Below are 27,979 nucleotides of genomic sequence, written 5' to 3'. Positions count from 1 at the left end.
TCTGCTATCTCCATTAAAATTTCTTAGCTTGTTCTTTAATGCTCTCCTCAATCTGTTTCCTCTTACTACTAGCTAGTATTGTTCTCAACCCCAATTCTAAGCCTTAACACTAGACAAACCCATCTAGAAAGTCTCCAAACCTGTCTTGAAAACCACCCCTTTGACCTGCAAATGTTTCCTTCTCATTTGTGCACCTAATTTTATACTATAAAATGCAACTACCTCCACCTTTTTGAATTATTCCATGTGTAAGGGTTACTTCGTCTATCACATCAACTCTTTATACTAGAGATTGTAAAGTGGTTTTGTTAAATCCATTGTTTAAAATGTTTAATTCTCAACATTTGAAAATCGTTGAAAAATTGGAAACACTAGTAGCACCCATACTTCAATAAATGGATGGTTTACCAGCAGCTGCTATCTTTAGATACGCGGCTGTTCAGTTTGAAAGTCATGGTTTCAATCTAAAAGTATTATTGACCATCTATTACTTGCCAGACAATGTTTTAGGAGCCGGACATACAACAATGGACAAAATTCATCGTGGGATTTATATTCTAAGGAGGGGAGACAGACAAAATAATTACATTTGGTATAGGGAATGTGTGGGAAGAGTTCTTGCACTTTTACATTTATTTAAATACTTGGCTGGATCCTATGGGAATTTGAGTTTATGACTCTTACTAATATCTGAATTGTCATATACTGTCACGTACGTTATACAATCTTCCTACAAAACTCTCAGCACACCGAAGGCAGGGACTGTGTCTCCTTCGTCTTTGGATTCCCAGGGCCGACCAGTGTTTTTTTATGGAGGAGACACGATGGAAAGCGAAAATTTGCAAGTCACCACAGCGCCACAGTTCCGCTCTTCCGGGTGGTTTATTCCGGCCGGGTTTGGTCTGGGTGCTGAGGAGCGTGCAACATTGCAAGAGTCGGAGAGCAGAGCCAGACCCTTTGCAGAATCTCAAAGCCACTTCCGTGTCGGCGGCTCCGTTTCCAGGGCAACGGGACTGTGACGTGAACGCAACCACGGGCCTACGGCCGCCAGGGACTAAACCAGCCTCCGAGAAACTAACTAAACTAGAGAGAAGGTGGCTGTTAGACCCAGGTGTCCATGGCGAAAAATCACGGGCGACCGCGCCCCCTGCCGCGCCGCCGGCTGCACTGCAGCTTCCTGACCTCCGGCGTCGCCTAGTTCCAGGCGCGACTACTTCCGGCCCCGAAGGTCCCCAGCTCCGTGTCTCGCCGGGGTCCTAGCGATGGAAAGGTGGCCGCAGCGGCCGCCTGACCCCTGCGGCGGTATGGGACGGGATCTGCCGCCTTCTCCTGGAGAGCAGCGGCGACAAAGGCGCTGGGAGGATGCCCGAGACCGGAGGGACCCTGTCTCGGAGGATGGGGGAACTGGGGGCGGAGGGCGGACTCGGAGGCGGCCTGTCAGGCGGAAGACGGGCAGAAGCAGTGGCGGAAGTGCAGGGACGGCAGCCGAAAAGGAGCCGTCTAGGAAGCCGCGGCCGCGGGTCACCCAGTGTGGAGCAGCTGGTGAGCTTCAGCCGGATCGCCGTGACTTGGGCCCGGGCGCCAGCGAGATGCCTCTGTTCACCGCCAACCCCTTCGAGCAAGACGTGGGTGAGTGCTGTGCCCAGCCCTGGTTCGTCCAGCTGGAAAGTGGGCAGTGGCGACTCCAGGACTGGGAAGCCAAGCAAAGGGAGGGAGGGGCGGGGCCGCCACCTAGTAGTCGTCGGGATTTTTCTGGGGGTAACCTCAGCGCGTTGCTACCAGTCTGAGTGCCTCCTGCCTGCCTGAAGCTGGGATCTCGAAAGGACCGTGCCTGTCGAGAAGCGTAGGAATAGGAAAGAGCCTGAGGCTCGCTGGAGACTGGACTAAGGAAGTAATTGTGGAGTTGAGGGTACAAACTTCCTGCTCTCTTTAGGAATGGTTAACCCCCATCCCCCATCCCCTTTAAAGATGATACAGCAGTGGAGACCGCTCTCTAGGGCAGCCCAATACTGGAGATCTCGACTTACCCCAGTTGACTAGGAAGAATTTCTTCTTTCGTATATTACACATGCATTCAATCCCTATAGCGCAGCTTCAGGATTTGTTTGCAGTTGTGAAGGTGGTGGTGTTCTTTATCCTCAGATTGCAAGGATTGCACAAATGCTACGAGTTGTTCTGTTTTAGAGTATGAAAAGGAAAACTCTAGAATCTTGAAACGCTCCAGAACAACTAATAGTTTATTTGTTGGAGTTGTAACGAATGCTGGTCTCTCAGTGACTATAGAATGAGAAAAAGATGAACAAAGCTGTAAGACTTATTTTGGGAATTAAAGCAACTGTAAGCTGGCTAAGAATTTTTTTTTTTTTTTTGAGAGACTAGGTATCGCTGTGTTGTCCAGGCTGGACTCGGAACTCCTGGGCTTGAGCAATTCTCCTGCCTTACCTTCCCAAGTAGCTGGGACTACAGGGTTGTTTTTTGTTTGTTTGTTTTGGTAGTTAACAGAACTCTGGGTAGATTTTTAGGACTTAGAATGAAAGAAAAAAAAGCATGGCTGAAAATTGCCAATCACACAGAATACTGCACATTTTAGTAGTATGTCACGTTTTATAGCTAAAATTTTGTAATTATGAGGAGACTCCAGAAAGTGTCCTATTTTGGTATGTTCTGTAATTCCAAAACTATGTTCAAAAATCAAATATACGTGAGTCAGATAATATACATGTAAAAATTTGTAATCATATCTTGACCCTTTGTCTTTAAATATATATTTTCATTATTTCATTCAGCTTTTTTCTTGGTAGACGATGAACATAGGTGACTGACATAAATCTAGGAAACATCACACTTCTGAAGCATGGTCTCTGCTTTTGGAACCTAATTGAAGTATGTCTTCCTTTGTGAGACCTGTACTTTTTATTGCCGTTGTGAAGACTTACTTTTTGTTCTAGTGAAATAAAACAGAAGGTGTAAAATAGAATAAGACAAATGATTTTAAAACCTAAAAACTCTGAATTGTTTCTTCAAGGTAAATCTTTCCTGGAAGTCCATTGTTCTTTAATTGAAAACTTCTCTGGTGGAAGTAGGCTGAGTTCCTCTGGCAGTTTTGTTCTCAGTGGCTCCTGAGGTCCCCCTGCAAGGTTTGGTGGATCACAGTTTTTTACTACAGTAGTGCTGTAGTTAAAGAGTCACTGCTGCTCAGACGAAACACACTGCTGTGTATAGATTATTTCATGGGCAGTGCTATCAACTAAAGCTTCAAGTACTTATTAGCTCAAGTATGACAGTTCAGTGTCCAAAAAGCAGTTTGAGGGTAAAAGAATGAGTTTGATTGAGGCCCTCCTGTAACAACTTCTAGACAAGTAATAGAATTAGAAAGTGTGGAATGAAATGCTAAGGAACTCAATTGGACTTAAATGTATATTGTAGAATATTATAGAAGCAAAATTATATGTTGCATTTTTCAGATCTTAAAGCTCCTTTTAATTTGAAATCATTATTACAAAACAAGTCATTATTTGGCTTGAGATCTATCTACAAGAATGTTCCTTTACAGTTTCATTGTCTTTTTCAGATGTTCTCCTTGATGTGTGTGTGTGTGTGTGATACTTTTTTTCACTATTCATTCAACAAACATGCATTGAATAATTACTGTATCTGGCATAGTATTAAGTTTTAGGGACACAAAAATGAGTAAGTAGACTGGGAGTTCCTGCCCCGAAGCAACTCTCAGTCTAATGGAGGACATACACACACATAGAAAGGTAATTGTAACATAGTGTGATAAATACAATGCTAGGAATATACGAGCAGCTTTACAGTCTCCCTTTATTTAAAACAGTCATCCTCCTTGAAGAGTAGACAAGGACATTTAGATAGGAGCTTTCTCTATAAAGAGGAAGGTGTTGACATTCTCCTGTCCCTCTGCCCTTTCTTGATAGCACTTCTCCCAGCAGGAAATAACCACCTTTTATTGTATGTATGATATGATCCTTTTATGATTAAGGGCCTTTATAGATGAATCTCCTTTGGTAGGTGCAGAGTCTCCCTGGAGGGTGAGCAGTTTTTCTGGCATCATTCACATGGGGAAGAAATTCTTTTCTCAGTCTCTGAGAAAAGCTGTGATGGGTTAAAGTGTCTAGGTATTCATGACTTGATAATGATATGAGACTTGTCAAATGGAAACAGGCCAAAGGTTAGGAAGTAAGGAACTCTGGCAAGTTTCTGTCTTTCCTTGGAGTCAGGAAAGCAAGCCCTGAAGGGTATGTTAGGTTTGGTAGCATTAGATCTCTTTAAACATTTTATTGGAATTCTTCAAATCTGGAGTCATTTTTTTTTTTTTTTTTTTTTTTTTTTGAGACAGAGTCTCGCTTTGTTGCCCAGGCTAGAGTGAGTGCCGTGGCGTCAGCCTAGCTCACAGCAACCTCAAACTCCTGGGCTCGAGTGATCCTTCTGCCTCAGCCTCCCGGGTAGCTGGGACTACAGGCATGCGCCACCATGCCCGGCTAATTTTTTATATATATATCAGTTGGCCAATTAATTTCTTTCTATTTATAGTAGAGACGGGGTCTCGCTCTTGCTCAGGCTGGTTTCGAACTCCTGACCTTGAGCAATCCGCCCGCCTCAGCCTCCCAAGAGCTAGGATTACAGGCGTGAGCCACAGCGCCCGGCCCATTTTTTGTTTTGTTTAATAAGATTTCCTTGAAGCTGTTCACAGGGGAAAAATAGAAAATATCTGCATGTATTACACCTCTCCCTTCCCACTGGGGCTCAAGTCTTAAAGGGGGTATAGAACTCCTGAGGTGGAGCCTGGTTGGGGTAGCCATTCCTAGCAATTCCAAGGGGAAAGTGAAACATGGAGCCAGAACCATGGGAGGAGGATTTAGTGGTTAGTATTAAAAGGGAAGATGCCATGTCCTTATTCATTGGTTCCCAAGTGATGACTTGTCTGTTCTAAGCCCTAACTCCGGTTCCTGTTTGCGTATCTTCTTTCCTCTTACTCAACCCAGGCAATCTTTCTTGCTAGTTTCTGCCTCTCTACTATTTACCATTCTTTGCTAAATGTTTGCTCTTTTCAACAACCTTGGTACCTCCTTCCTTAAAGACATATTTGTGCCCCACAAAGCTGGGCTCAAATTCTACCTCTACAAAACTCTTCTGACACAGCAGTTTGAAATATGAACTTTTAAGAGGATACTTTTCCCAGTGAAATCTGAATGTGTATAGACACATTATTCGCTATGTCATTGGTTTTTATTGTGTTACAAGAACTTGACCAGGGTTAGCCTGAGACTTTCATGCAATCTTTTTGTCCAATGAAATTTTATAAGAAACTCTAATATAAAGGTATATATTGATAGCATTACAGTAACACAAATTTATTTTATGTGTTCAAATTTATAACATTTACTTAAGTCAGTTTTTACACACAATGAAATCGTTATAATATTTGTAAAAAATTAAAATTAATCCTGGCTTATAGAAGACAAAATGAAAATAATTTTTTGGTTATGAGTGAGAATTGTAGCTTTAATAGCCAATTTTTTTCTGTGCCTTACTTTGCTTGCATGCTACCCAAAAGCCTAATACCTTAAGATAGTTGACGATTTTCAAAATGTAACGTAAATGACCATTTCTACCAGCCAATTTTGTCAAATACTATTATTTTGACATACTGATTTTTTTTTTAAAGACGAGAACATTCAAGATACGGTTGAGGCTGGGCGTGGTGGTTTGCACCTGCACTCTGGGAGGTCAAGGTGGGAGGATTGCTTTAGCTCAGGAGTTTGAGACCAGCCTGAGAGAGAGCAAGACCTTGTCTGTAAAAAAAAAAAAATAGATACAGTTGAAATACTTGAATATTTTTAGCGGCTACCTGCTCCCATTCTTTTTCTTTCCTTCTCAGAGTTAAACACTTACCAAATAGAAACTCTATTTTATATATACTACACATACATATGTAGGTATTGTTTTGCATGTTTTTAACTCCATAAAAATAGTGTCTTTTTTGTCATTTTGCACCTTTTGTCATTCGGCATTTTTTTGTGAGAGCTATTCAGGTTGATGTTTGTAGCTCTAGTTCATTAATTTTAACAGCTATGTGATATTCCACTGTATGAATATACCACATTATCTATTCTCCTATTGGTGGACATGAAATTGTTTTCCAGTTTTTTGCTGTTACAGACAACTCTATATTGAAAGATCTTATCCATGTTTTCTTGTGTTTGTGAGTATGAGAGATTCTTGAGGGATTGTATCTTGAAGGGGAATTCCTCATTAGAAGTGTAGCTGCTTCCAAGTTGTAAAATATTAGATAGTGCAAAACTGCCCTTCCAAGTGTTTGTTGGAGATTTTCCTACCACCAGCAGTGTCAGTGAAGTTTCTGTTGTTTCACACCCTCACTGATGTTGGCTATGTCAGAGTTTTTAATTTCTATTTGATAGGTGTGAAGTAAGACGTTTTCATTTCATTTCAACATCATTGCTAGTGAAGTTGAGCATCTTTTCATATGTTTCTTGGTCATTCTGTTTTCTTTTTCTATAAATTAACTGCTCATTAGTTTATTACTCTGTTGGATTACTTTTTAAAATTGATTTTTAGAGTTCCATATACATTCTCTACTAATCTTTCATTGATTATGTGAATTGCAAATCTGTATTCTGGTTTGTTGCTTCATTTTACTTGTTTCTGATATCTTTTATTGTAAAGAAAAGTTAAGTTTTAATTTAGTGATATTTATGATTCCATCTTGATTTTATTTTTCTTGTTTAAGAAAGCTTCCTTTACCCTGAGGTTATAAGGATCTTGTCATATTTTCTTCTTTTTTTTTGAGACAGAGTCTCACTTTGTTACCCAGGCTAGAGTGAATGCCATGGTGTCAGCCTAGCTCACAGCAACCTCAAACTCCTGGGTTCAAGCGATCCTCCTGCCTCAGCCTCCTGAGAAGCTGGGACTACAGGCATGCGCCACCATGCCCAGCTAATTTTTTCTATATATATTAGTTGGCCAATTAATTTATTTCTATTTATAGTAGAGACGGTGTCTCGCTCTTGATCAGGTTGGTTTCGAACTCCTGAGCTCAAACAATCCGCCCACCTCGGCCTCCCAGAGAGCTAGGATTACAGGCGTGAGCCACCGTGCCTGGCTCATATTTTCTTCTGAATGTTTTATTAAAGTTTTGATTTTCACATTTAGGTCTTTGATCCACCAGGACTTGATCTTTGTGTACAGTGTGAGGAGGGATTTATTTGCATAATCACTTGATAGTAGACAATAATCAATTGTCTTATCACCCTTGATTGAATTGTCTATTTTTTCCCCACTGTTTTGCAACACTTTCCTCATGTTTTCTTATAAGAGGCCTTATATGAGGCCTGTATTTGTGATTTCTTTTCTACACTGTTCTCTTTCTCTGTCCCTGTGCACTGATACCACCTTCTCATGTCAGTGGCCTTTATAGGTAGTAACGCAAATCCCAGTCTTTTTTTCTTCTTCTTCTTTCTTTTTTTTTTTTTTTGAGACAGAGTCTCGCTTTCTTGCCTAGGCTAGTGTGAGTGCCGTGGCGTCAGCCTAGCTCACAGCAACCTCAAACTCCTGGGCTCAAGCAATCCTACTGCCTCAGCCTCCCGAGTTGCTGGGACTACAGGCACGAGCCACCATGCCCGGCTAATTTTTTTTATGTATATGTATATTAGTTGGCCAATTGATTTCTTTCTATTTTTATAGTAGAGACGGGGTCTCGCTCAGGCTGGTTTTGAACTCCTGACCTTGAGCAATCCGCCCGCCTCGGCCTCCCAGAGAGCTAGGATTACAAGCGTGAGCCACCGCGCCCGGCCTTTCTTCTTCTTTCTGATTGTCTTAGCTATTTTGTTCTTTGTTGGCCTTTGTTCTTTCAAATGGATTTGAGGACAGATTTGTCAAAATCATTATAAAAGGGAATTTTTTTGTGGGCTTTTAGGATTTAAGAGAATGTACAGTATACTGCTGCAGCAGTTTAGTTGGGTGAATGTGTCTCTAGTGCTTTTTGTTTAAATAAAGGACCTCAGTGGTATTCTTCATGTTAGGAGTAGACCTTGTTGATAGGTATGTAGTGTAGGATATCAAACTTGGATTGCTTGACAACTGATAGTTCTAACTATCAGTTGATATCTGTCACCCAGATATCAAAAGAGAACTTGAGGATATATCATTTCTTTGTCTCCTGTTATTTTTTTCCTCCTTGGTTGTCTTCTAGCCCTGAATCTGACCCCCTCCTTTCTCTCCCTCCCTTGATTTTTCACTTTGTCTGAGTTACAAGTTTTTATAAGTGTTTTTGCTTATAGTCTTTTTCTTGTTATCAAAACATCAACCAATCAGCAACATTTGTCAAACCCTCTTGGTGGAAAGAATATTGTTTTTAGAAACCTGAGACATTTTGGAATTGCCTAAACATTCTTTTCCCCTTTCCTTTCCTTTTTAGGAGTTTTGTGCTGACTTAGTGTCATCTTCAGCTCTACTTTGGCATAATATATTGCTCTCATCTTTTAGAATGCTTATTTTCTTAATGGACCTATAACAGCTTATGCTTGAAGGACAAGCCTCTCTGTCCTTACAAACACCCTGTGGAACACTTACAGTTCTTTACCATGGAGACCTGTTACAGCTATCACTGTTCCATTCAAGGAGGCCTTTCTTTAGTTTCCTCAGTTAAGGAATGCCGAAAACAAAATATCCTGCAAGGTAATTTCAGTCTGACTGACTGACTTAATTCAAGCTCAGAACTGGGTTTAATAGGTCTCAGAATAAAAAAGCATGAAGGGAAATGATGAAGGATTTTAAAATTTTTATTATGCAGAGTCTCCATCTTATTTGGTATAATTTTTAAATGATAGCATTTGGATGAAAAATTTGTTCTTTGGTGAAATTTTTATTGTATCTGAAAACTCACTGTATTAGTCCATTTTTGTGTTGTTATAAAGGACATACTTGAGGCTGGGTAATTTATAAAGAAAAGAGATTTCTTTAGCTTACGGTTCTGCAGACGGTATAAGAAGCGTCGTGCTAGTATCTGCTTCTGGTGAGGGCTTCAGGGAGCTTCCAATCAAGGCAGAAGGGGAAGGGGAAGCAGGTGTGTCACTTGGCCAGAGAAGGACCAGGAGAAGGAGCAGGTGGTGCCAGCTCCTTTAAACAACCAGCTCTGGAGTGAACCAATCCGCAACATTTGTCAAACCCCCTTGGTAGAAAGAATAAAGTAGATTTTCATTTTAAAAGGTATGCACAATATATTTTAAAGAAGGATTTGTATTACTGCTTTCCCCAGAATAAATTAAAGATTTACTTTAAGGGAAGTTGACCCAAGCAAATCAGAACATTAAATGGAGAGGAAGAGTAAATGAGAAAATGTATGTTATACTTAAGTACTATAATACAGGGAGAACTCAGTCATTACCATGGGGAGGGCACCAAGCTGTTCATGGGGATCTGCAGCCCCTCCTGTGACCCAAACATCTCCCACCAGGCCCTACCTCCAAAGTGAGGATCGAATTTCAACATGACATTTGGAGGGGCCAAACGTTCAAACCATATCACTCACAAACTATATTCTTGGTCAATAAATATTCTCTTATGAAGCACTTGTTTATTATTAATAATTATCATTTGCAGTATGAGAATTTTGGTGACTCAGAATTTTAGTTCATTTGAACTGAAAGGAACTTTTGGGCAGGCATGGTAGAAGGATTGCTTGAGGCCAGGAGTTTGAGACCAGCCTCAGCAACATAATGAGACATCGTCTCTACAAAAAAAAAAAAATAAAAAAAAAAAAAAGATATTCATACATATGGAAACTGAAAACTAACTTGTTGGGAAGAGTTAGTTAACTTGGCAATTTTGAATAAAAATTCCAGTCAAGAGCCAGTTTACATAGTGGTTTAAACTTGTAACTCGTTCCTTGAGCCAGTCTGTCCAGATTGAAAAATCTCTGTTTCACTATTAGTACTTACTATCTGTATAACCTTATGGTAGTTACTTTTCTGAATCTTAGTTTTCCCATTTATAAAATGGGAATCCTTTTGGTTGAGGAACAAGTGATTTAGCATATATAAAAGGCTTAGAAGCTATTACTTAATTGCTTTTACTGTTTTTAATTATTTATCATTCAGTACTCAGAGAAGTTTACCCAAGCAAATCAGAACATTTAATGGAGAGGAAGAGTAAATGGGAATGTATGTTAAACCTAAGTGCTCTAGAATGCTAAGTAGGGTCATTGTCATTGAAGGCAGAGAAGGAGGTGAAATATTTATAATCTTATCAGGTTGAGGGATTGGGTATTCAAATATTTAACCTAAATTTAACAATTGCGTGGTCTAGAAACTTAAGCACATATAATTTTATTAGTGTAAACATGTACAATTTATTTGTAAACTAAAAAAAATCATTCTCCTACAATTTTGAAGAATTATTTCATTTATAACGAATTGGCCCAAAGAAAGGACATATTTCTGTCTTTAGTAAAAGCTATCAATTATGGTTTCCTGCCAGATACAAAAATGAATGCTACTCATTTATTTGCTTTCTATTTTCTAGTTTGTTTCTTCTTTTGGAAAAAATATTTTTTTTGCCAGCTTTTCCCTATTCCTATACTACAGTTTTAAGGTGTACACATAATTGTTTTTTTCTTCTGTTATACATAAAAAGCAATTTTTTCCTCTAAGATTTCTGTGGTCAGAATGTGTCCCTCGAAATTTATGTTTTAAACATTTAATCCCTGATGCAACAGTGTTTGGGGGGTGGGGCCTTTCAGGAGGTGTTTTGGTCATGAGAGCTCCTCCCTCATGAATGGATTAATGCTGTTATAAAAAAGGCTTACAGAAGTGGGTTCACTCTCTTGCCCTTCCACCTTCCACCATGTGAAGACACAGCAAGAAGGCCGTCACCAGATGCTAGTGCCTTGATCTTGGACTTTCTGGCCTCCTGAACTGTGATAAATAAATTTTTATTCTTTATAAATTACTCAGTCTTAGGTATTCTGTTATAAAACAGACTCTAAGACAAAGACCTAAGATATGCTTTAGTCATATCCAAAGATAATGATATGTAGTATCTTAATCATAATACATTTTTATATTGCTTTCTAGTATAGTCACAGTTATCTATCTCTCCTGATAGTTAATTTCCATGTGATTAGGTATTACAAGTGTTTTAATAAAAATGCATTGTATTTAGAGAAGATACTGTGCATATTGCACTAAATTATTTCCAGTTTTTAATAGTACCATGCACATTTGAAGAAAGATTCAAATTCTGCTTTAATGTACAGGCAAGTCCTCACTTTACATAGTTCCAGTATTAATGAATTTAATTGCCATGGTTTAGTTCGATAACCCCAATCTCCCAATAACAAGCCATGTGATACACTGAGCATAGAACTCAGCTGAACTGCAGAACTATGAACTAACAATGAGTGGTGTTCTAAGCTGTTAATTTTGTGATAATTTGTTACATTGAAAGTTTAAAAAATTAATATGCTGGCTGGTTGTGGTGGCTCATGCCTGTAATCCTAGCACTCTGGGAGGCTGAGGTGGGAAGATTATTTGAGCTCAGGAGTTCGAGACCAGCCTGAGCAAGAGTGAGACCCCATCTCTACTAAAAATAGAAAGAAATTAGCCAGTCAACTAAAAACATATAGAAAAAATTAGCCGGGCATGGTGGCACATGCCTGTAGTCCCAGCTACTCAGGAGGCTGAGGCAGGAGGATTGCTTGAACCCAGGAATTGTAGGTTGCTGTGAGCTAGGCTGACGCCACTGCGCTCTAGCCCAGGCAACAGAGTAAGACTGTCTCAAAACAAAACAAAAAAACCTAATATGCTGAGACTGTTCTGTTATTGTTCAGTCTTCCTTTCTCTCTGTTTTTCAAATTTGATAACCTAATTGACCCGTCTCCATGCTCAATAACTGTTTCTGCAATCTTCAATCTACCCTTTTTTTTTTTTTTTTTTTTTTGATACGGGGCCTTGATCTTGCTCTGTTGCCCAGGCTGGAGTGTAGTGGCATGATCATAGCTCACAGCAACCTCATGCTCCTGGGCTAAATTGATCCTCCTGTCTCAACTTCCCAAATAGTTAGGACCATAGGCATGTACCACCACACCTGGCTTTTTAATTTTTTTTTTTTTAACGAGAAATGGGTTTTCACTATGTTTGCCCAGGCTGGTCTCAAACTCCTGGCCTCAAGTAGTCCTTCCACGTCAGCTTCCCAGAGTGCTGAGATTACAGGCATGAGCCACTGTGCCCGGCCCAGTGTGCTTTTAAGTTCATTCAGTGAATTTTTTAGTTGTGATATTGTACTTTTCAGTTTAGAAATTCCCTTTTTATAGTTACTATTTCTCTACTGAGCATTCACCATCTGCTCACTTATTATGACTGTCTTCTGCTTGAAGTTCTTGGAAATATATGTAATAACTACTTCAGAATTCTTTTCTGCTAATACTAACATTTGGGTTATACTGACATCTGTTTTTATTGACTGTTATCTTGATTGTGGAACACTGTTTTGTTTACTAGCAATTTTTTATATTATGGTAGACTTTGTGATTATTCTTTGTACGGACACTAGATTACATTGTCTTCCTCTAAAAGGTATTGAGTTTTGTTCTCTCAGGTAGTTATGGTATTGGAAGATCCTTAAGATTTTGTCAGAGTTGGTTTTATTCTTCGTGAGGCAGGCCTGTTTTGATATTGAACTAAATTCTAGAGGTCTTTTACTTCAAGATATGTCCTTTTTGTGGTTTCAACTGAATGCATGAGTGTTCTTTTTGCTTTGGTTGGGCGGTTTATTAGCCTGCTAGGCCTGCCATAACAAAATACCATAGTCCAGGTGGCTTGCACAACAGAAATTTACTTTCTCACTGTTCTGGGGCCAAGAAGTTCAAGATCAAGGTGCCAGCAGGTTTGGTGTCTGATAAGGGCTTTCCCCTTGGGTTGTGGAGAGCCCTCTTCTTTCTGTGTCCTTATAAAGCCTTTCCTTGGTATGTGCACTTAGAGAAAGAATGCAAGCGAGCTCTTTGGTATATCTTCTTAAAAGGGCACTAATTTTATTGGATCAGGGCTCCATCTTTATAACCTCATTTAACCTTAATTGCTTCCTTAGCGGTTCCATCTCCCAAGAATCTACAGCCACATTGGGGATTAGGACTTCAACATATGAATTTTGAGAAGAACACATACATTCAATTCATAATAGGCAGGACGACTCCCAGTGCTGCACAGCCTTTTAGCCCCATAGTAGGTGATCTCTGCTAGACCTCACTACATAGGTGTACATGTGTGTCTGTGTACCAGGGGCCTGTAGTCAATCCCTATGCTTAGAAACCTGGTCTGTCTCCCCCAGGTGCTCTACTTGGGCTAGTCCTCCTGCTGGGACAGGGAAGTGTTCCCAGGCAGAAAGGTGGGATTGTTGTAAGGTTCAGTACATATTTCCTTTCCCTCGAAAATCTCAGACCTGGTCTGTTACCCATTTCCTGAAAACAGTTGTGTCATCTCTTTTGGCCTGTTTGATAGTTGTTTTGGGTAAGATAGCAAGTCTGGTACAGATAGTCTATCATGCTTGGAAGCAGAAGACTAGTCATGAGATTTTATTTCCAAACATAATAGGAGAAACTTTGAAGATTTCTTGCAGGCATTCTTGTTTTATATAGTTAAATTTTTTTATTGCTGATAGAGCCTATTTTATAAAAGTTTTATGGGTAGACTTGGATTCTTTTTAAAGCTATATTTTGAACATAATAGACTACATTGAGGGGAAGGGAGCCTTTTTGTTCCTTGTAGGTAGGTATTGATGGACTGATTCTTTATGATATTATTAGAATCTTTCTGAACTATTTTCACTGTGTGTTTGAGGCTCTCTATATACAGCAATCAAAGCCTGATGGTGAATGTTATGACTTACACCCACCAGACCCTGGCAATTTAGCATTTAGGCCCCAGGAGGGCTCTTTTAACTTTCTCTCTTTCTATGCATTTGACACAGGATAATGTGAAATATGGCCCTAACACTGGGCAAAGTGACATGCTGTAAAAGAATGGTTTCTTAATTATAATATTTAAAATTTTCTTGGAGTTTAAAATACTCCTAAGTACGTAATTTAAGTGTTATTTAGTTCACTTGAAAAATGAAGTCCTTTTTGGCAGGCCATTATAAAGATTTCAGATTTTATCCTTTTTTTTAAAAAAAAGAGTAATTGTGAGTCCTATATTTATAGAGAGTAAACTATGCGTGTTAGCATATTCAAATCAGGAATTTTTCCGTTTTCTATGAAAATTAGATCAGGTAAACAATATTTGAATATCTTTTAAATTGTTGGAAGGCTTTTGAGGGTATCACATAGTTGTATCTTGAGTTGTATTACATGACCAAAATTGAAAAAATAATCGTGAAAAGTTGAGTTCCAACCAGGCTAGGTAGATATTAGATGGTCTAAAAAATCAGACTCAGCTGATTGAGTATATGTGTGTATTTGTACTCATACACATGTATACTCACAAAATTTGGTAATTGATGATTTTGGCTTCTCAGATCAGTGAGGAAAGGATAGATTCTTAAATGTTGGGACTGACAAAAAATTTACAAAAATATTTTTCTATTCCTGCCTCATACCATGTGTGAGGTTCCAGATATACTAAATGAAATTCCAGATATACTAAAGATTTACATGTAAAAGGGGAGTAATATTCATATAAAAGAGAATATGGATGAATATTTAATCTTCAGATAGTTCAAACAGTGTGACAAATGATACAGTAAAAAGAAAGAATGGTAGATTCTGTTATAAGTGAAAAACCCACCCTAAGCAAATAGGAAAGATCAGCATGAAGCTGTAATATGTATGATTTGCTCTTCAGACTCAGCATATAAAGTTAGTCACCCATATATACAAGAAGTCCTTTGCTTCCCTCAGTAAGCACCGCCTTCCCCATTTACCCTGTCTCCTAGCTGAGACCCACAAAAAGAGAGTTATTCTATCTTTGAGAATAACTGGGACCTCATAAACCCACTAGTGTTGTTGCTTTTTGTTACCACATGGTGTTGCTATTGAAGTTTGATCTCGTGCAGCCCCTTGGATGTTTGTCTGCTCAGCAGTGAAGCTCTGACTGGTCCAGAACTTTGCACCGTTGTCACTGGGGCCACATTGGACATTATAGTTAAAGAGCTTTTCATTCGTATTCTAGAAGCTCTGCTGTGTTTTCCCACATTACACATTGTACCAGGTTAATGGGATTTTGAGGAGCAACCAGCATCATTCATTCATTTAGTGAACAAATATTTATGGAGCACCTAATGTGCCCTAGATACTGTTTTATGCATTAAGACTAATACTAGTGAAAAAACCAAAAATTTCTGCCATGTTAGAGCTTATGAGAGTGGGGAATTGTGAGAGATGGTGGCAGAGACAGATGATAAACAAGATAGAGTATTTATGCTGTGAAACATCCTCAGAAAGCCTATGCTCAAAATCTTGCCCTCTTAATGATTTTATGTTTAGTCTATGTGAGGGATCAATATCAATGATACCAGTGAGTATAATGAAGAGGGACTGAGTACTTAGTGGATTTAAAACCAGTTTGCTGATAACTTATTACTGCCTTGTTTAGGGACTTTGTGGCCACTCTGTAGGTAATGGTACATTATGCAGCTATTAAAAATATTGGCATAGAGTAGATGTATATTTATGAACATGGAGGGCTGTTCTTGATAAGTAGAAACACAGGAAATGATACATTTAGTATGATCACAGTATTAGTGGGAAGTATTTTTTCTCTATCCCTAAGGTTTTCTTCCTGAGAATAGACTTCCATTAGTCATCTTGACCCTGCCCTTGCTCCTTTATTCACTTCCCAATGTAATGATTTACCTGATTGGTAAGTTTGAGAGTATAATGGGCCTTACTTATGCCCTTAGTCTTTGCAGGACTAACTAGTCTTTCTGCCACCATTGAGTGATTTTTTTCATTTACTACTCTGTGGAGTAAGTTGTGCAGAGGCTTGCTCCTGAAGGGAGAGGCATGTCCCTGTCTAGTGGTATTAGCAAGCCCATTTGGCCAGTACAACTAAGGCTTCTATTAGTAAGGACAATGATATTTTATTTTATTCTATTCTTTGTTTTGTTTTTCTTCTTGTTCATAACTTAGCCAGGAAAGGGTTGTCACTTTTTGGGTCTTCTTTGTACACCTTATACTATCTATGATTCTATTTTATTTAGTTTTACATTGATTTTTATTGTTTTTGCATATACATAAATAGAAAAACATCTGGAAAGATATGTATTATAGTTTTAAAAGGGACGGTTGGCATTAAGAGGTTTTTTTTTTCTTATCTATACGTTTGAATTCACTGAATTTATTAGATATATATTATAATTAAGAAATAGTTAAGCATTTTAAACCTCTAAAAATTTCAGTCTCGTCTGATTTTGCACATAGAAGAAATATTCTTCTTTGTACGGAGAAGAAGGTGGACCTGAGTAGATCTGTTTCTACCTGCATAGTTTGGTGCTTGAGTCTAGAACTTATGGTAGGCAAAAATATATTACTTTTCTAAAATCCCTGGTTTGTCATTTCATCATATATATACCAAAATAATTGCTTTCCATCCATAAATAGTGTTAAGCACTTTACATGGTTTTTTAAAAGAATGTTCTAGCATTTAACTGGGGTTAACTGTATCTAATATATTTCTCTTTACTCACAAAATATATCTATTTGCTAATAAGCCTGTTAGTTTTTTGGCTTCTTTTGATTATTCCGTGCTATAAAATATGAAACTACTCTTGATTCGTACCATCTTACCTTTCTTGCTTATAACTGAGATACCACCTGTCATTCGCGCGTGTGCACGTGTGTGTATGTTTTGCTATATAGGTTTACTGTATTTGAAATTATAGGATATATTTAAAAAGAGGAAAGGATATAAAATTCTTCTAACACTTTAGAACAATCTTTTTATTAATATATCTCTGCCTCTGTATAACTAGCAGAAGAAAATTGTATGTATCCCTTCATGTGGAAGTTTTATAAAAGTTTATAAAATGAAAATGCTATATAGCTCAGTCATATTATAATCATGCTTTTTAATAATTTATTTTTTAAGTTTTGCTTTGATCATGAAATATTTCAGTTCTCAGAAAAATACTGAGAATACAATAAAGAACTTCTGGATATACATTGTATAACTTAATAAACAAACCTTTATAAATATGATTAAACCCTTGTATACTTTGTTTTCACATACCCCCAGTTTGATGTTTGTCATTCTTTTTTGCTGTTTTTTTTTTTTTTTTTTATATGAAGTGGGGGGACTGAAGTTCAATTTTTTCTCCTTTTTTTTTGAGACAAAAGTCTCCTTGTGTTGCCCTGGGCTAAAGTGCAGTGGCTTTATTATAGCTCACTGCAACATACAACTCTTAGGCTCAAGTGATCATCCTGCCTCACCCTCCTGAGTAGCTGGAACTATAGGAACGCACCACAACGCCTGGCTAATTTTTCTATCTTTAGTAGAGACAGGGTCTCACTCTTGCTCAGGCTGGTCTCGAACTCCTGAGCTCAAACAATCCTCCTGCTTTTGCCTCCCAAAGTGCTAAGATTACAGGTGTGAGCCACTGTGCCTGTCCTGATATTTATCTTCTTATGCATGTTAATATTTTAACTACCTATGTATGTATCCTTAAAGAATATAGTGTATTTTGGGGATGTTTCAAAATTTAGGTGAAGCATTGATATATTGCTGGTGGGAATGTACAATAGTATAACTGCTTTGGAAACTGTCAACTCCTAAAAAAAATTAATAGAGTTGTACAATCCAGCAATTCTACTCCTAGGCATATACCAAAAGAGAAATGAAAATGTAATGTACTCAACAAAAACTTGTACATGAACATTTATAGCAACAGTGCATTATTTATATTAGCCAAAAAGTTTTAAAGAACTCAAATGTTCATAAACTGGTGAATGGATAAATAAAATGTGGTATGTCTATACAATGGAATATTATTCAGCAATAAAAAGAAATGAAGTACTGATACATGCTGTAAGATGGATGAATCTTGAAAACATTATGCTAAATAACAGAAACCAGTCACAAAAGAACATATATTACTCTATTTATATGAGCAGTTCAGTGTGAATTTACTATATTAATCAGTTTTCTTTTTTTGCTATTGAAAGCAATGCTTTAGTGCAATGGTCCCCCAACTTTTTAGGCACCAGGAATTGGTTTCATGGAAGACAGTTTTTCCATGGGGGGGGGGTCGGGATTTATTGTGCACTTTATTTCTATTATTATTACATTGTAATATATAATGAAATAATAATATAACTCACTATAATGCAGAATCCAATTCTACTGGTAATCTGACAGGAGGCAGAGCTCAGGCAGTGATGGGAGCCAGGGGGTGATGGAGAATGGTTGTAAATACAGATGAAGCTTTGCTCGGCTTGCGCCTTGCCACACACCTGCTGTATGGCCTGGTTCCTAGGTCCCTAATAGACAATGCGCAAACTGCTAAACGGTCTGCAGCCCGCAACTTGGGGACTGCAGCTTTAGTGGACAGTTTAATGTATATTTCCTTATATGGTGATAAATTTTAAAAACTGTCTTTGAAATTAGAATTAGATGGGATTACTAATCATTTGTAATTTTTATTTATTTAGAAGGTATTTTATTGATATACCTCAGAATATGTAGTTCATTTAATTATACAATTTATAATTGAAATTAGTAGAAGTACCCTATCTTTTGAAGTTCATCCATAAGTTCTTTTATCTTTGGCAGGAGAAAAGGTAGGGCTTCTTAACTATTGTGTTTTTATTGGTATTTTAATGTTATGTAAGAGGTTTCCTAATTTTCACATATGCTGATATATCTTATAGAAAAAGCCACAAATGAGTACAACACTACAGAAGATTGGAGTCTTATTATGGACATATGTGACAAAGTTGGAAGCACTCCTAATGGGTAAGATGCCCAGTCATGGCCACTGAATGTCTAGGAACTTTAATAACCTGTGTCTCTTTTCATGAGTAACTTTGGAAGGAATACAGGATTTTACTACAGTTGACTCTGGAACAACGGGTTTGAAATGTGTGGGTCCATTTACATGCAGATTTTCTTCCACCTCAGCTGTCCTTGAGACCGCAAAACCAATCCCCGCCTTTTACTCTTCCCCCCCACTTTAAAATTTTTCTTGATATTTTTTCCCTCTAACTTACTTTATTGTGAGAATACAGTATATAAATGGGTATAATATTTAAAGTATGTGTTAATTAACTGGTTTCTTTTTTTTTATTTTGAGACAGAGTCTTGCTCTGTTGCCCAGGCTAGAGTACAGAGGCATCATCGTAGCTCACTGTAGTCTCAAATTCCTGGGCTCAACCTGTCTTGCTGCCTCAGCCTCCTGAGTAGCTAGAACTATAGGCATGCACCACCACGCCCAGCTGATTTTTTTACTTTTTGTAGAGACAGGGTCTTGGTATTGCTCAGGCTGGTCTTGAACTCTGGCCTCAAGCAATCCTCCTAAAGTGCTAGGATTATAGGGGTAAGCCATCACAACCACTCTTAATTGACTGTTTATATTGTCAGTAAGGCTTTTTGGTCAACAGAAGGCTATCAGTAGTTAAGTTTGGGGTAGTCAAAAGTTACACACAAATTTTTGACTGTGCTAGGGGTTGGCTTCCCTAACCCCCATGTTGTTTAAGGGTCAACTGTATTTACTTTTGGGAAATAAGTAAAAAGAGCCTGGAGGCTGGATTTATGGGATTAACCTTATCCTGATAGAACAAATGGAATAGAGTTTAAGCGTGCTTTTGGGGGGCATATTGCAGTTAAGCTGAACTGATTATACTTTAGAAGTTTAGGCCAGGTGCGGTGGCTCACGCCTGTAATCCTAGCACTCTGGGAGGCCCAGGCTGGAGGATTGCTCAAGGTCAGGAGTTCAAAACCAGCCTGAGCAAGAGTGAGATGCCGTCTCTACTAAAAATAGAAAGAAATTAATTGGCCAACTAAAAATATGTAGGAAAAAAATTAGCCGGGTATGGTGGCACATGCCTGTAGTCCCAGCTACTCAGGAGGCTGAGGCAGAAGGATGGCTTGAGCCCAGGAGTTTGAGGTTGCTGTGAACTAGGCTGACGCCATGGCACTCTAGCCAGGGCAACAGAGTGAGACTCTGTCTTAAAGAAAAAAAAAAGTTTAGAAGAATGATAAAAGCATTTGTTTTAACATTACAGCTTTTCATAGTAAATTCTAATATGTTTATACCTGAAACTTTTAAGACTATATCTTGTTAGTTTTTTTGAAGATAAGAATTTGCTGTCTGAAAGCTTAGTTTGTCTTGAACAGGGGTCCTCAAACTTTTTAAACAGGGGGCCAGTTCACTGTCCCTCAGACTGTTGGAGGGCTGGATTATAGTTTAAAAAAAACTGTGAACAAATTCCTATGCACACTGCACATATCTTATTTTGAAGTAAAAAACAAATGGGCAAAAACACTGGCATGTGGCCTGTGGGTCATAGTTTGAGGACGCCTGGTCTTGAAGAAGTTAAAAGATAGTTTATATGATACAGTTCTTTTGTTGACTGACTTTTTGAAATGATTTGTCTCTTGATTTTGGAATATGTAATGTTTGTAACATGCTTTTTTTTTAAAGTTCTGAGTCTATGACCAAAAAATTGTGTAAAATTGTTTTGTAGATTTATTCCTTTAACAAGGTGAAGTTTCCAGGATTTTATTTTTACACACAAGATTATTTGGTAATAGAATACCTTGTATTTTTAATCTTTGAACTTGTTCTCAATAAATACTTAATTGTCTCTCTCGTCTTTTTTTTAGAGCAAAAGATTGCCTCAAAGCCATAATGAAAAGGGTAAATCATAAGGTTCCTCATGTTGCTCTGCAGGCATTAACTGTAAGTGAAAGTCATGTTATTATTTGTCCCAAATTTTAAATATGCGTTTATTTCACTAAGTTAATATTTCAACATTTGTATATTAATTTTTATTTTAATTAATAGCTTCTTGGGGCTTGTGTGGCAAACTGTGGAAAGATATTTCATTTAGAAGTATGTTCCCGTGATTTTGCAACAGAAGTACGTGCTGTGATTAAAAATAAGGTAAATTTTAAAAAGAGAAGAAACTGAAATCATTAAAAAATACATATATTGTGTGTTATTTTAACTATATAGTATTAATAAAATTGTATTATACATGAAATCATTTTTAGATAAATTGAAGTGAAATAAACTTCCTGTAATTTGATTTTTTTATTTGTGGCACCAAAACCTGTTTTTCTCCCCCAAAGTATATATGCTATTGATAATAACGAGTCTTTATTGAGGGCTAGTGAGTATTTACTGCTTTAAGCATTTTACATTCACTGTTTTATTTAATGCTCTTAATCACCCTTGGAGCATTAGATTCTTGGAAGTTAGATTCTCTTCTTATTCTTATTTTATAAATGCAGAAACTGAGGCTTAAAGAGAAGTTAGTAACTTGTCTAAGGTCATACAGCTAATAAGTGGCATAGGCCAAGATTCAGATCCAGGTTTCTGTGACTCCAGACTCCAAGCTCTAACCACCATTCCATACTGACTCCTATTAGAGAAGGTGAGCAAAGTGAGCCTTTATTTTAGAGCAGAATGGAGGGGGTCTTCATTATGGGTTGTTACTGATTTCCTTGAGACAGAAACTCTGAAACATTATTCTCATGCTATTTGTGACAAAAATCCCAGAATTTTAGTTAAGTTGCTATAAAAATCTTAATCTAATATTGAGAATATTAAGAAAACAGTAACCATTGAATCTAAAAGAAGACTTAGAAATTGATGTTCAAAAAGGGTCTTTTTATATGAAGCAACTGTATCTTAACATGTAATAAATAGGTATCTTGTCAGTTACTAAGCTAGGCTAGGAATTGCTGTACTCTTATTGTTTATATAATTAAAGAGAATTTTGGTGTTATCTCTCCCTGTTAGTTAAATAATTTAAGTACTTATTTTAACCATAGGTTTTTGGTTTTTTTGCTTTGCCTTTTCTTTAAAAGGCTCATCCTAAAGTATGTGAAAAACTGAAAGCTTTAATGGTGGAGTGGTCAGAAGAATTTCAGAAGGACCCTCAATTTAGTCTAATATCTGCAACTATTAAATCTATGAAAGAAGAAGGAATTACTTTTCCTCCAGGAAGTTCTCAGGTGAGAGTTTCATTCAGACTCATGGTTGACCCTATACTATTTTAAAGGTATGTATCTTACATGAAAATTAGGCAAAATTGTCTTGATTGTCATTTCCCACCTCTACTCCCCAAGTGCCTGTCTAGCTTAGTGCCTTACATTTGGTAGACATTCAATTTTTATGAGTATTTCTTCAACGTATCAGAACTTTGAGAAGTGAATCAGACATAAACAATGTGTTTAATCCTACATTAAGTCTGGAGTCATGCAAAAGGCATAGATGTTTGAGATAGTCCTTAATATTCAAGAAATTTGTTGTATGCTTGAGGGGGAGCCATATACAGGTGAAAATAACTCATTTAAATTGTAATTGACAGATTTGGGAAGAAGGTACAAAGACTAGATGCTGTCTATCTTAGTACCAGGGAGAGAGAGGTAACTACAGATTGGGATGATAAAGAAAGTGAAGAGATAGAATTTTGAGACTTGAATTTTTTTTTGTTTGTTTGTTTGAGACAGAGTCTCACTTTGTTGCCCAGGCTAGAGTGAGTGCTGTTGGCATCAGCCTAGCTCACAGCAACCTCAAACTCCTGGGCTCAAGCAATCCTCCTGCCTCAGCCTCCCGAGTAGCTGAGACTACAGGCATGCGCCACCATGCCTGGCTAATTTTTTCTATATATATTACTTAGCCAATTAATGTCTTTCTATTTATAGTAGAGACGGGGTCTCGCTCTTGTTCAGGCTGGTTTCAAACTCCTGACCTCGAGCAATCCGCCCGCCTCGGCCTCCCAAAATGCTAGGATTACAGGCGTGAGCCACTGCGCCTGGCCTTGAAACTTGAGTTTGTTATATTAGGTAGAGAGGAGTGAAGAGGTCATATCAGGAGAGGAATAAAAGGAATAAATCAATGGAATTGAGAAAGGTCAAGATTTGTTTTGAATATGCTTAGAGTGAATGATTTACATATAAGATGGGTGGAACTACAAGACTGTAAATTTATTTGGAGAGATAGAGGATAGCTTTAGTAGGAGAGGGGTGGAGGTGAAGGGATAATGACTCATGGAGTGGGCTGTTTTTTTAGGTCTGTGGGAGAAAAATACTATTTCTTGGGTTTTGCTCTCAGAGCCTTTTGCCCTCCAATTAATATTAGGATGTGGGCTAGGGAAATAGACTAATGGGAATACTATAGTTTCTTTTATTTTACACTATAAATTAAAGAGACAAAAAGATTTTTTATAGGAACCAGACCTAAGGGTACAAGGTAGAGTTTTGAGACAAAAGTCTTATAAGTGATAAAAAGCAAGCATTTTCCTGTTCTATCCTTTCTATATATTTTCCTCAAAAAATCTGTGTTAACTGGTTGATGGATCAGAGTCCAGGACAGTGGTTTTACATGCCATTAAGTTTAAGCGTGACCTTCCTTAGTCCTCTCCTAGCCTGAAAAGCCACTGTCACACAATTACATTGAGTAAAGGACTTTGCATGTATTCCTAGAACTGCATCTCTTGTCACTGTCCTCCCTCCTCCTCTCTTCAGTCATCATGACCTCTTGCGGGCACTTCTCATGTAGCTATACTCCTATAGCAGTAGAGTCCCTCTCACTGACCTTGGACAGTTGAGACCAGAGTCATTTATTCATTCTGTAAATACTTAAAGACTTTCTCTAGCCAAGCTCTGTGTCAGATACTGAGATTTAAGCAAAATGTAAGCCAGTTTGAGCCCTTTGTGAGTTTTATAACGTTTTCTTGAAAATTCTGATGTTTAAGTATTTGAAAACAACTACTTAAAATTATCATGAAGAACTTTTAAATAAAACTCAGTCATATCAGTATTTTCTTTTAATTAGCATTTGCAAGTAATTATAGAGCTTGTGTTTTGTTTGAAAGTATAGTTGTGTTCATTTTACTCATACATTTACAGACTGTCTCAGCTGCTGCCAAGAATGGTACATCACTGAACAAAAACAAAGAAGATGAAGACATAGCTAAAGGTAAATGATCAAGCATGTGTAATTTAATGTTGCTTAAAATATCCTTGCCAGAACATTTTATTAAAATACAAGTGATAAAAACTGGGTATATTTTCAGTTCTACCTCAAATCTAAAAACAGTAGGGTCTAAAAAGTTAGGACAGCAAATGATGTACTACTATAAGATGAATTTAATTCATTATTCTTTTCAATAATGTATATTTAATGCCTACCTTTGGAGAGATTATGTTTCACCTTTTCTTTAATGCCAAAGTTATGAGTCAAGCACAGAAATGTGTTCATGGCTTGTCCTATATGGAAAGCTACCCATATTATAATGTCACAATCTGTTTGCTATAAAAATAATAGCTGCTGTATATGACAGACTGTGATAATAAGGAATGAGCAAAAAACTTTATTTTTAAAAATGTCATGGTTTCCTGCCCCAACCTCTTCCCATTAACTGTGTAGCAATTAATTGGACAAATAAAATAGTCACTTGATTTTTTCTCATTAAATATTATATTGTCTTCTAATATTTAAGTTTTTTTTAAACAATTGAAATTAATTCTGGCTGTCTTTTTTTTGCATTTTAATTTCTGAAACTAGCTATTGAATTATCACTGCAAGAACAGAAACAGCAGCACACAGAAACAAAATCCTTATATCCATCTGCAGAAATTCAGTTAAATAATAAGATTGCACGGAAAGTAAGAGCTTTATATGATTTTGAAGCCGTTGAGGACAATGAACTCACCTTCAAACATGGTGAAATTATTATTGTTTTGGATGACAGGTATGTTTTAAATCTTCATGTAGTATTCTGAAGTTTTAAAGTACAATATCCTTAATTTAAAATCTAGAATATTCAATTTTTTGACCTTTAGTGCATTTAAATCATAATAGAATCTTTTCGTACCTTATTATTTTCTAAAATCAAGATTAGACTAGATAATGTGTGTTTCTTATTTTTTTGTTAAATTTGATAGTAAAGTATCCTTTATATCTTGAATGAAAGATATATTAAATAATATTGTTGATAACCACAATTGGGAAACACATAAATATTCAGTCATCTGAATGCATTTACCTTGGCATTTGTGTATGCCAAAATGACTCACAGTAAAACTTTAGGAAGAAATCACTAAATTACCTTGATTAAAGCAACCAAAGCCATGCTTGGCTTCTCCCCAATTCTTCTTTTTTAAAGATAGGGTCTTGCTCTGTTACTTATACAGAACAAGATAGGGTCTTGCTCTGTATAAGTGGCACAATCAAATCTCATTGTAACTTCAAACTCCTGAACTCAAGTGATCCTCCCACCCTAGCTACCCAAATAGCTGGCCTACAAGTGTGCACCACCATGTCGAGCTATTTAAAAAAATATATTTTTAGAGACAGGTCTTGCTATGTTTGCCAGGCTGGTCTTGAACTCCTGGCCTCAAGCAATCCTCTTGTCTCAGCCTCCCAACCCAATTCTTAATCTACTACTATACTCTCTTCACAGTTTCTCTATTTTTAAAAATTGTATTAAAAAAAATTGTATTAAAAAAAGATCAATCTATATTGAACCTAATTTGTTCTGTACTTTTAAAAGAAGTTGATAAAATTTAGCAAGAGTGAGACATGACAACTTGTTGCTATGAAGAGAGATTGCAACTGTTTTTGGTCTCCATTATAATTAACTTAGTAAGGACATGCTAGTCTGGTATATTTTTTTTTTTTTTTTTTTTGAGACAGAGTCTCACTTTGTTGTCCAGGCTAGAGTGAGTGCCGTGGCGTCAGCCTAGCTCACAGCAACCTCAAACTCCTGGGCTCGAGTGATCTTTCTGCCTCAGCCTCCCGAGTAGCTGGGACTACAGGCATGCGCCACTATGCCCGGCTAATTTTTTTTATATATATATATCAGTTGGCCAATTAATTTCTTTCTGTTTATAGTAGAGACGGCGTCTCGCTCTTGCTCAGGCTGGTTTTGAACTCCTGACCTTGAGCAATCCGCCCGCCTCGGCCTCCCAAGAGCTAGGATTACAGGCGTGAGCCACAGCGCCCGGCCTGGTATATTTTTAAATAAAGGGTAGATATACAATGGTCTTACTTTGCTGTGGTACATATTTATTGAGAAAATGTTATGTAATAGATTCCATTTATAATAAATGAATGAGGTTATAGTTCTGTCTTCATAAAACCTAGTATAAAGTAAGGGAATTACTACACAGACAATTGTATGGAAGGCAGAATGTGGTAAGCGACATAAGAGAGTACTGTTGGAGGCCAGAAGAGTGCAGATTCATACTTGGTGTCAGCATTTGGGAAAGAAGGCTATCCTGGGGGTCTGTTTAAGGTGAACTTTGATTAATTTTGATAAGAGAAAAGCTTTTGCAAGAAATTGAGACTAGGAAAAAGACAGTCTTTTAGGCAATCAAGATAGCACTATATTTACTTAAAAAATAATTTTTTTTCCTTAAATTTTCTTTTTCGGAAATAATCGTTTGGAGTGGAACACATGATCCTTGAAGGAGAGTAAATAAAATTACAGATGCTCCTCAACTTAAGATGGGGTTATGTTCTGTTAAACCCATTTTAAGCTGAAGATGTCGTAAGTTGAAAATGCATTTCATATACCTAACCTGCTGAACATCATAGCTTAGGCTAGCCTACCTGAAACATGTTCAGAACACTTACCTTAGCCTACAGTTGGGCAAAATCATCGACAAAAAAGCCTCTTTTATAATGAAGTGTTGACTATCTCATGTAATTTATTGAATACTGTAGTGAAAATAAAAACCAGAATGGTTTATGGGTATCTGAAGTATGGTTTCGACTGAAACTGGACCATTTTAAGTCCAGCCATTGTAAGTCCAACCACTGGAAGGGGGACTGTCTGTAAAGGTGGAGAGGTAGTGTAGGCTCTGAACACTGATAGTCTGAAACATCAAGCTTGTGGGTGTCTTTTAGTGAGAGTAGTTAAAAAAGAACTTAGTTGTATACTTTTTTTGTTTGTTTTTTTGAGACAGAGTCTCACTCTGTTGCCCGGGCTAGAGTGCCATGATGTCAGCCTAGCTTACAGCAACCTCAAACTCCTGGGCTCAAGCAATCCTTCAGCCTCAGTCTCCCGAGTACCTGGGACTACTGGCATGCGCCACCATGCCCAGCTAATTTTTTCTATATATTTTTAGTTGGTTAGTTGATTTCTTTCTATTTAATCTATAATCTATTTTCTATAATCTTACATTATTAGCTTTAGCTTTAGTAGAGACCCGGTCTCTCTCCTGCTCATGTTGGATTTGAACTCCTGACCTTAAGCCATCCTCTCACCTTGGCCTCCCAGAGTGCTAGGATTTCAGGCATGAGCCACAGCGCCCGGCCAGTTTTACACTTTTAATACTCTTATACAATTCTAAAATTAAAGATATTTGTAAAACAACAAAATGAGTAGTTTTTGCTCTAGGATTATAATTCAGAGATTTTTTTTCTTTAGTTTGTTTTTTGTTTTTTTGAGACAGGATCTAGCTCTGCTGCTTAAGTTAAAGTGCAGTGGCATCATCATAGCTCACTACAGCCTCAAACTCCTGCGCTCAAGTGATGCTCTCACCTCAGCTTCAGCTTCTTGAGTAGCTGGGACCACATGTGTGTGCCACTGCACCTGGCTAATTTTTCTATTTTTTTATAGAGACGGGGTCTTTGCTCAGGCTGATCTTGAACTTGTGACCTCAAGTGATCCTCCTACCTTGGCCTCTCGAAGTGCTAGGATTACAGGCATGAGCCACTGTGCCAGGCCATAGAGTATTATTTTTATATAACACAATTTTCTAAAAAAATTGCT

At 37.6% G+C, this 27,979-nt stretch overlaps 1 protein-coding gene across 3 annotated transcripts in view; it reads left to right on the top strand.

Annotated features, from left to right (window-relative positions):
* The first annotated feature begins 1,011 nt into the window (after nucleotides 1-1,011).
* The window catches only part of STAM2 (signal transducing adaptor molecule 2), a 44,657-nt gene continuing 17,689 nt past the window's right edge, over nucleotides 1,012-27,979 (top strand). The window contains exons 1-7 of one of the 3 annotated variants that reach the window (XM_076005538.1): nucleotides 1,013-1,629; nucleotides 18,899-18,983; nucleotides 20,853-20,928; nucleotides 21,034-21,132; nucleotides 22,062-22,208; nucleotides 24,108-24,177; nucleotides 24,766-24,952. In XM_076005538.1, coding sequence (XP_075861653.1) covers nucleotides 1,263-1,629; nucleotides 18,899-18,983; nucleotides 20,853-20,928; nucleotides 21,034-21,132; nucleotides 22,062-22,208; nucleotides 24,108-24,177; nucleotides 24,766-24,952 — 1,031 coding nt within the window. In that variant the 5' untranslated portion in view covers nucleotides 1,013-1,262. Of the gene's footprint in view, nucleotides 1,630-18,898; nucleotides 18,984-20,852; nucleotides 20,929-21,033; nucleotides 21,133-22,061; nucleotides 22,209-24,107; nucleotides 24,178-24,765; nucleotides 24,953-27,979 lie in introns of all 3 variants that reach the window. The other 2 variants (XM_020288449.2, XM_076005539.1) reach the window with 2 other exon arrangements.

The sequence above is a fragment of the Microcebus murinus genome, chromosome 8 (assembly GCF_040939455.1).
Source record: "Microcebus murinus isolate Inina chromosome 8, M.murinus_Inina_mat1.0, whole genome shotgun sequence".
In the NCBI taxonomy this organism is placed as follows: Eukaryota; Metazoa; Chordata; class Mammalia; order Primates; family Cheirogaleidae; genus Microcebus; species Microcebus murinus.
The sequence above is the reverse complement of the archived record's forward strand: the minus strand, read 5'-3'. Positions and strand labels throughout refer to the sequence as shown.